Source organism: Alligator mississippiensis, chromosome 13 (genome assembly GCF_030867095.1).
Source record: "Alligator mississippiensis isolate rAllMis1 chromosome 13, rAllMis1, whole genome shotgun sequence".
NCBI lineage: Eukaryota > Metazoa > Chordata > Crocodylia > Alligatoridae > Alligator > Alligator mississippiensis.
Genome location: NC_081836.1, coordinates 20,665,665 through 20,675,619, shown reverse-complemented (window position 1 = coordinate 20,675,619; position 9,955 = coordinate 20,665,665). Strand labels below are relative to the sequence as shown.

At 45.8% G+C, this 9,955-nt stretch overlaps 1 protein-coding gene across 1 annotated transcript in view; it reads right to left on the bottom strand.

Annotated features, from left to right (window-relative positions):
- Positions 1–3,804: 3,804 nt before the first annotated feature.
- Positions 3,805–9,955, bottom strand: part of IL20RB (interleukin 20 receptor subunit beta) — an 81,729-nt gene continuing 75,578 nt past the window's right edge. The window contains exon 7 of the mRNA XM_006258621.3: positions 3,805–8,024. Coding sequence (XP_006258683.2) covers positions 7,887–8,024 — 138 coding nt within the window. The 3' untranslated portion in view covers positions 3,805–7,886. The remainder of the gene's footprint in view (positions 8,025–9,955) is intronic.

The window sequence follows — 9,955 nt, the reverse complement described above, 5'->3', positions numbered from 1 at the left end:
ACACTCTACCACTGAGCTACATCCCTGTTGTGGTGATCCTGCCTATATACTTGCCTCTTACCAACCTTCAAAGGCCTTCCTAGCACAGGGAACCATTCATCTGCTTGAGTCTCTTCTGAGAGCGCTCCATCCTGCATCCTCTATCCTGCACTCATCCTCTAATGAAGTAAACAAATAAGCTGAGATGAAGCTCCATGGTATAATGGTTTGTACTCTGGATTTTGAATCCAGCAATCTGAGTTCAAAACTCAGTGGAGCCACAGATCATTTCCCTGTAGTCTAACTCAACTTTCCCTTGGCCCTGTCTTATTTGACACTCTGGCAAGTGATTTGCTTATATGCATGTGACACTGAAATCCCATACATGGAGAATTGGTCATGCCACACAGGTGTTCTGGCAAATGAAAAATGAAACCACAAACCTTTAGGTCTGGGGACTCATGCAAACCCCACAGAGTGAGTACAGCTCCAGGAAACTGTTTCTTCAGTCCCCAAGTGTTGACACTGACAGGAATCAAACTCGTGAGGTGAGTTGTTCTGCTCAGAGCTTGCTTTCTTTTTCATTCAACACAGTGCACCTTTGTTTTGCCTATGGCCAGGGCAGGATTCCAGAAATAATGAAAAGACAAACAAACAAGCAAAGCAATAGCCAAGTGCTCAGATGATGACAGAGGCAGGTGCCAAGTGGATGAGGATCACTACTGCTTTCATCCGGCCCTTTGTTCACCTGCATTCCCAGATACTTTTCATTATTGCAGAATTCCTTTAGAGCCCACCCCATGAAGGGAGAGCTGGGGCTTGGAAAACAGGATCTCAGATAAGGGTGTAGCATAGATGAGCCTAAAGGACTAGGCTGAATATTATAGTGACATCACCCTGACGGCCGATGTCAAGGGGGGGAATAACGTAGCAAGAAACCCTTTCGTCTGCCCCGCTTCAAATGTGAAGCTCCACCATATTGCAAAAGCCCCTGTTTTAGTATTTTCTCCCTTTTTGGGGATGCTTTCTCTTTTCTACCTTTTCTTCCTACCTCTCTCTCTCTTTTTCTTTTATCATATCATTATTATTTTTATATAAGATGTATTCGTAGTGAAAATAGAGCTTGTAGATGCTTTTATAAATGTCCTTTAAGTTTAAAAGTAAGTTGTACCATGTAACAATGTTAGCAAGAGCAGGAATCTCTGTATGGGAGTAGGTCCCTGAATGAATCATGGTTGATTGTGTAACACGGCAGCTAGTCTGGATAAGTATGTTAATGAGCAGCAATAAACACCTACGAAATCAGAGACCAAGGAGAAGAAAGAATCAATAAAGAGCCAGGAATTCCCAGAAACTTCATTGTTAAAGGTACAGAAGCCCCCATTTGAACTAATCAATGCTGGAAACAGACCCTTGGGGTTGAAATACCCCCTGATCAACCACTTCCAAAGCTCTATTCATCACGCCAGTAAATCAATCAAAATTTATCAATGGACTCCTGAGACTGCACGTATGTGCGGATGTGACCACTGGGGCTGACAGATGCCATCCAGCAGCTACCAAGAGAGATGTCCCTCGAGGTCAACGACCCCTGGACTGGGTAAGCCCGAGAATTGGGGAGTCACCAAAGTCTGCCAGAAAGGGATAAAAGGAAGTGAATAACGATCCCCAATGGTGCCCTCTTTGACCTGACCAGCACCCTGCCTGTCCAGCCAGAAGGACCAACCAGGGACCCCCTTCTACAGCAACATCGTACTGAAAGAAGCCTCGACTGGCCATCAACGGTGGACTCCAGTGCTTGGGGATAAGTATATCTTGACCCCAGTGCTTAGTGTTCAGAGATAGCTACTGTGAGTGTGTGTGTGTATGCGTGAATGTGTGTGTGTTTGAGGGGATCAGCACCAAGATTTATGGTCTTTTTGCATCCGTCCAATAAACTAGAATTTTATGATGATCCTGTGAGTTGGTGCTTTGTAGCCAAATAGGGTATGGAATTCTTGTGAAAGCATGGAGATTTTGGCATTTGAAACGAGAATGGGGCACTTCTTTCACTAATCAAAGACTGGGGCAAGTACTTATCTGCAAAAAATTGGATCAGGGAGGGGGGTAACAGGGCAATCTGTCCCTTTAAGAGGGAAAAGTTAACTGTGTTGAGAAAACCCAACTGGAGAGCATTTGGATAATGAGAAAGTATCCCATTGGCAGCTTAAACTCCAGGATTTAAACAGCAGAAGAAGCAGCAAGATGCAGGATGAAACAACAATGACATACCATGGGTCTCCGGCACCCGGAGGCCAATACTTGCATTTGTGCCCCACCCCATCTGATCTCCAAGCCCAGAAATGCTGGTGACCAGTGGAGAAACCAGTGGAGAACCAGTGGAGAAACCAGAAGTGCTGCTGGGAGACCAAGTACCCCTTGGAGGGCCCAGCTGGCACCTCTATCCCATCCCTCACCCTGTCAGTATGCCACTGTGAACCATTTACTGCATGGAGAGACAAGACTGTTGTGCTGGAGTAAAATATAAAGGTGTTCCTCTCCCAGTGTTTGGGACAGGAAGGTACGATTTTGTTTTCTGTGTTTAAAGACTGTTTTATCTGAGAGGAGTGGCTGAAGAGCTCCTCCAAGAAACTTTTCTAAAACAAACCCCTGACTACATAAGCCAAGTTAAGCAAGGGGGACCTAAAATTTATTTGGTAGGGGAAAGAATGGAAGATGGTGGTCCACATCTGATATGACCATTATGAATGCCTTTTCATACTCATCAGCCTCTTCAATACCCATGCCACCTTCCAGCAATATGTAAATGACATCTTTAGGGACATTCTAAACCAGTTCATACTGGTAAATCTGGATGATATTATTACATTTGTTGATACCTGGGAATGTAATAACCAGCAGGCCCACCTTTTTCCAGAATGGCTCCACCAGAATCACCTGAAAGTGAAGCTGGGTAAGTGTGTTTGACTTGCCCCACTGTGGAATTCCCAGGATATATCAGCAGTCTGTAGGAACTGTGAATAAACCCTTGAAATGAACTGTGAATAGACCCTCTACTGGATTGGGACCCTCCAAGGAATGTACAATTCCTGGACTTCACAGACTTTTACTGAAGTCTGTCCAGTTGTCGAAGTAGATAGGTCTTATAACATCTCAAAAAACTCAAAACATCCAGTTCAAATCTTCCCCAAAAATTCAATCCACATTTGAACACCTGAAAAAGGCCTTTGCCTCTATGACAGTCCTGGACCACTCTGCAGGTGGAAGTGTGAAACTTTGTGATTGGAAAAGTATTGTCTCAATGTCAGGGAGCTTAGGAACTGCTGTACTCATGGGCACCTCTACATGTGCAGCAAGGCTGCTCCAACATATTGTAATTAATCAAATCTTCTGTAGCATGGTAATTATTGTGCTCCACCAGACTCCAGCATTGCATGTATTAGCATCCCCATGCTGAAAAATGGTGGCAGGGGTTGTGGTGGGCCATTATGGGATGCTCCTGCTCTGAGTCACCCACCTCACTGTGCCTGACCACCTTCCAGGCTCTGAGTGCCTCCCTGGGGGTGCCTCATGTCTAGCTGACCCCCTTCCTGGAACACACCCACTAGCCTGGGGGTAGAGCTGCCAGCACCCAGGGATAGGCTTGATTCTGGCATGATGTCCCCTGGGAAACACAGGCCCAGCAGCCCTTGAGGGTACTTAAATCACTTCAAGAACTTGGGGTGCTTCCCTCAGTCAGAAGCACAAGTAATGGTCTCCCTTAGTCAGCCAAACCAAGGGGATGCCAAGGCATAATCTAGACCCACTCCCAATAAGTCTCCCATACCAGATACAAAGGAGAACTTTATTGGTTACAAGGAGTAGGGTTGAAATAGGGTACAGCGTTGAGCAGTATCAGACAAATCCCATAGAGCAAACAGGGTGACTAGAGTAGCCTTTGATCACGCATCTGAGTTACTGCAAGTTATATATCTAGCTAGATCTCAGGTAGCTTACTCATGAGTATCATCCAGAGGCAGGTGGAGAGTCCCTCTGGAGGCAGGCAGTTGCTTGATCATGAGTATTGAGAGAGAGACCAACGTTCAGGTGGTCCAGCTTTTCTCTCTCTCTGAGTTTTCATCATGGCTACTACCCCTTCTCCTGGGCAGTCCTTAACTTATACAGCCCTTATGACCTCATTTGCCTGGTCCAATGGAGGCCAGCACCTGTTGGCTGTCAGCCAACCAATTTGAAAGGCATCACTGGTTGCTGGACAAACAGGCAGTATCTAGCCCACCAGGGATCCCAAGCTCCTCAGCTACGTATGTGATGCTAGTCATGTAGGCAGTGGGAGCAGGTTTCCCTCCTCTCTTAGGAATGTATCCAGCTCAGGTTACCTAAAGAGATAGGGTAAGTTGTGTACCTTCTGCAGGGCCCAAATTGTCACAGAGCCGATTTTTGGAGGAGAAACACAAGTGGCCTTCTGCCACAAGGGTGCTTTAACTAAAGCTTGTTCAATGAACTTTAGTTAAAGTGCCCCTGCCATCATTTTTCAGCACAGGGATGCTGATACATGAGATGCTCCAGGCACTTTAGTTAAAGTGGCTCTCGGAAACATTTTAATTAAAGTGCTCCCCCGCCTCTCACTCCTGGAGCACATGTATAAACCCCCCATATGTTTTTACTTCTGGAAAATAACTTCCACTGAATACAACTGCAAAATCTTTAATAAAGAGGTGTGGCCATCAAGATGCTCTTTTGCAGAATGGCACCACCACTTGGAGGACAAATGACACTGGGTACAGATCCTAGCCACAAGAATTTGGAGCATCTCCATTTCATGAAAAGTCTTAACCAGTAACAGGAGTACTTGTCCTTATTCTTCTCCTGGTTCAATGTTGTAACTACCTACTCACCAGGTGATCAATATTAAGTCTGATCTCCTATCTCCTAGGACTGTGCGAGTCAGCAGCAATCTAATCCAGCTTCAGATCTAGCCGCTTCAAATGGCCATGATCTGATCCAGAGCTCTGGACCGGGTTTCCACCTCAATCTGGCCGAAGCAGCTCCGAAGCTTCAGAGCCGCCTCGGAGATCTGGCCATAGGGGAATCAATGAAATATCTATATCTTTGTTGGTTTTTGTCTGATTTGAATGAAACTTGCAGGGGTGGTAGCCTCTGCTAAGAGTATGAAGCCTGCCAAGCTTAAAGAAGATCAATGCAGGGGTTTGGGGGAAACTGTACCCCAAATGCTTGAAAGCCAAACTCATGTCACAGCTGTGTGTTACACCACAGGGGGCTGAAAACTGCAGGGGTGGTAGCTCTTACTGAGGCCACAAAACCTGCTAAGTTTCAAGAAAATTGGGTCAGGGGTTTGGGAGGCAACTGCACCCCAAATGCTTGAAAGCAAAGCTCCTGTCACGTCTATGTGTTACAACACAAGGAGATGAAAACTGCAGGGCTCGTGGCTCTTCCCGAGGCCACAATGCCTGCCAGCTGTGTGTGTCCTAGAGCAAGCCTGAGTTCTGGGCCCTGCCAGGCTGCGAAGTCTGCCTGCCAGCTGTGTGTGTCCTAGAGCAGGCCTGAGTGAGTGCTGGGCCCTGCCAGGCCACAAAGCCTGCCAGCTGTGTGTGTGTCTCTCACTGGGGGAGTCTGTCATTTGGGGCCCTGCACCCCAAGCTGCCGACAGGCAAAACTCATGATGTGGGTGGGTGAAAGTGTGCGTGTGTTAAGGTGCGCCCTTCCTGGCACTGGGGCCTCTGCACTACACGGTAGTGTGCTCCACTGAGGCCTCCTCCTCCCCTTCAGCCTCACACTCGGTCCTCCACTTTACTTGACAACAGGTATAATAACTTAAGCTGGCTCAACACCAGTAGTAGCAGTAGCAGCAGCAAAGGTACCCAAATGACAGGCTGTGTGACAGTTCCATTTTATAAAGGAATGAACAGCAAGAAGCAAAGACGTTGTGTTGTGTTGGACATATGATGCTATTCATGGTGTGTGATGGCTTATCTTGTTTTTTTTATGTCTGTGTGTGCATTATGAAAAAAAAGGAGTACTTAAAAAAATGTATCTTTGGAAGCTTTAGGATTGAAAAGCCCTTTATCAGGCTGAGGAAGTACCTGTAGTTGGTCCTGGATGGAAGGAATAGTAAGGAAGCCAGAGGCTGGCCTGACATGCAATGCAGGAAAGAAAGCCAGTCAGTGAAAATGGAAATGGAAGCGTCAGGGGGTGAGGGACAGGCTAAGGTGGGGGGTAGGGGGGAAAAGGGGAATGTAGCAGTTCAGGTAAAAGAGGAGCTTGGGGTGCCTGGGGTGTCAGATGTCTGGCCGGTTGCAGCGTGCCAGAACTCCACTGTCTATATAGAGTCCATGAGTTTCTGTACCTACTACCTAGGAGGCTGATGAAGTGCAGCTCATAGGCCCAGCTCTGAAAAGTGGTTTGTACGTTCAAACACGCACCTAACCTCATCACCAGAACTGAAGCCAATTTCCTACAGCTCAAGACACAAAACCTGCCAACTATCTCCAGTACCCCCACAAGCTGCACACCAGAATCTGTCAAAGACAACAAAACCCAACTACCTGTGGGGGCACATTCCTCACCAAAAAACACTCTGCCTCCAGTCTCTCAGGCCTGATCCTGAGAGGGGACAAATTACAATGCAAACCACTGCTCCTCACCACCAGAGGTCACTCATTTACTCCAGGGCTCTACCATCGATACCAGCCAAAAGTGGCAAGTGCAAGGTAGGCCCAGACACTAGGCCTATACACAAGGTAGATTGCTGCCACTACATTGCTGGGGGTCATATAATAGAATCAAAGAATGTGTGACTGGAAGGGACTTTAGGAGGTCATACAGTCCAAATGAATGCTTGAGTCAGGTCTGTCCTATTCAAAAAAATCCAATCATATTAGTTCAAAAACCCAGGAAGGCAGGGACTGGTGGTGCCCCATGCACCCCAGTTGAAGGGCCCCCAATCACAAGTGTGGTGATCTCCCCGTCCCATTGGTGTGTGAAACCCCTTGGTGGGGCAGAGGATGAATAGCCACAGCAGTGACTTCCTCCTGCCCTGTCACTGTAGAAACTCCCCAGGACTGGAGAATCACCACAGAGATGATGTCCCCCTGCACCCCAGGGGGCTCAGGAAATGCTGGGGGGATGGAAGGATCACTGAAGGGGTTACTTCCTCCCTTCCCCACTCCAGGGGTGTGCAGAAGTCTGGGTCTGAAAAGTCATGGCAATCCTCCAGTCCACAGTATTTCCTACATCTTGGGGGGGGGGCACCCTGTGGCAGTCCTTTGGCCCTAGGGGTTTCCTCCACCCTGGAGCTCTAAGGATCATTGCAGCTGTGATCCCCAGGGCCAGGGGGTTTCATGCACCCGCCTACATCTGTAAATTAAAGCTTGATAGCAACCAGGTATAAAGTTAGTACATATTTTTGAGGTCTAATTGTATAGCTGGTTTGGAACTTTTCATTGTGTGATAGTTTCTTTGCATGTGTAGCTGGTCTTCAGGTAATTGTATAATTAACCAGTTATTGCACAATACCTGTAATGTGTAGAAGGGGCTTTAAGTCCTAGCTTACTTGGAACACTGCTTTTACTTCCTGGCTTACTGTGACCCTGGATTGATTCCTACCCCCTTATGGACCCAATTTGTGGACTTTGCCCAATAACTATGTGACCTTCCCTGACCACCCACCCCTTGGTCCTGAACAGTGATATGAGGCTCACATTTTCAAAGGAAGTAAAGCTCCACATTGCTCTTTGAACAAGAGCAAATCTATTTCTTATATTTCTGTCATTGTTCCAAGTCCTTTCAGCCAGCATCAGGCATCTCTGAGCTCACCAAATACCTGTAGGATTGTATGAATAGCTCTTAGTGTTGGATGCTTTTGGAGAGGCTTTTTACAGGTCAATTCTTCATAAGTCATATGAAAGTGTGTCCTGAATCCACAGGTGAAAGACCTCTTCAGGGGTCATCACACACAGAGACATATCACAGTATTCAGCTTTTTCAATCCCACGCAGGAATAACTTTGTGGTGGGCTCTGCTACTTTCTGAAAAACAAACATAAAATACATTGGTGCAGGCCAGGCAGACATATTGTGTTAACCTCTTAGGATTTCCAAAATTGGAACATTTTCTTCCTTAATCCTCCCTATAGTTTATTTAGAGAACTCTTGTCCAAAGTAGAAACTTTCTATGGTCTACTTTCTAGTGCCTTTTTCAGTTTCAAATGACCTAAACTAGATGCCTACTTTAAAAGACAACTTTACAGCCTCAGGAGCAAAAACCCTTTTCTATTATTAGGAACCTAGCAAATACAAGATTTCATGGATTTTACAGAAATAGTGTAATTGGCAGTCTCCCATGAAATAAAGCCAGTTCCCCGTGCTTTCACAAGGAACCGGCCACATTAAAAAACCTGGCAAAGAGCCAGCAAAAAGTCATCTCCTAGAAAGGTGTGGGGAGAGAACAGGAGCAAAGAGAGGAAAAAAAAGATACACTGCCCATCTCCTGAAGTGGGGCGGGGGAAAATGGGAAAAGTCCACCAAAAAGTCTCATACTCCTGAAGGGGGAAGTGTGGGGTGAGAAGGATGACAGCTAGAGCAGAGCAAATCAGAGACTGTGCCCCTAACGCTGGCTCAGTCCAGGAGCTAGTCAAGGGTTTGCCTGGAAAGCCCAGAGAATTTTAAAAATGCTTGCATGCTTATATCAGGGGTGCAGGTTGTACCTGTACTGGTCTAAGGAAATAGGCAGACAAGGTTCTTTGGGTAAATCCGATATCTTTTATTAGACCAAGTCAAATAGTTGGAAAAATTATTTGCAAGTTTTCAGGTACAGATACCCTTTGTCAGGCTGAGAAAGCATCTGCATTTAGTCTGTGCTCTCCTGAATGGAATAGTAAAGCAGCCAGAGGCCAGTACATATGCAAGAAACCAAGTGAGTAAAAATGTAAACTGAGGTAGTCCATGAGTGACAGACAGGTGGGGGAAGAAATTAATGTAGCTGGTAAAGTGGAGAGGTAACCTGGGGAGTCATCATTTTGGACATAAAACCTGCACTCCAATTGATTTCCATCAGAAAAATCAACAAGCATCACCCCTCCATCAGACTCTCTCTTGAATACTCCATCACCAACATTTCCTTTTTAGATATGATGATCACTATCCGGAATGGTAAAATACAGACCACCATATACAAGAAACCCACAGACCAACATACATATCTGCACAGAAGCAGCAATCCCCCTAAACACACCAAGAAAACTGTAATATACAGCCAAGCCCTCAGATACCACTGAATTTGCACTGAGGATAACACTCATGATTGTCACCTCACAAATCTCAAAAGAACTTTCACTCAACAAGGACATTCCTCCAGAGAGATTGCACTTTTGATAGAGCCACATGGATACCACATGAAAAACAGCTGAAGTACAAAAGAAAAACCCCATGAATTGCACACCACTGTGTGTCACCACACAGCTGTGACATATTATCCCTCCCTGGGATAATACAGAAAATCCTCAAACAACTACAACCGATACTAGAAGAAGACCCAGTTCTTAAGGCAATCTTCCCAGAAACACATATCCTAGCTTTTAAATAAGAACCAAACCAACCTCATCACCAAAAGTAAACTTCCTATGGCCCAAAACACACCAAATAGATCCAGACCATGCTATGAAAAAAAAATGTCAAACTTGCCAACACATTTCTACTGCCCCCACAATTATTACACCCCACAACACAACCATCAACATTCCTGGATCTTACACCTGTACCTTCAGAAATGTAATCTCTCATCCAGTGCACCAAATGCCCTGATGGAAAATATGTAGAAGAAACCAGAGAGCAACTGCATACCAGAATGAACACATACCAAAATTCTATCAAAAGACAAGAATACCCAATTACCTGTGGGGGAACATTTCTCACAAGAAAAAGCAATCTCTCCCCAATCTCTGTTTTAATCCTCAAAGGGA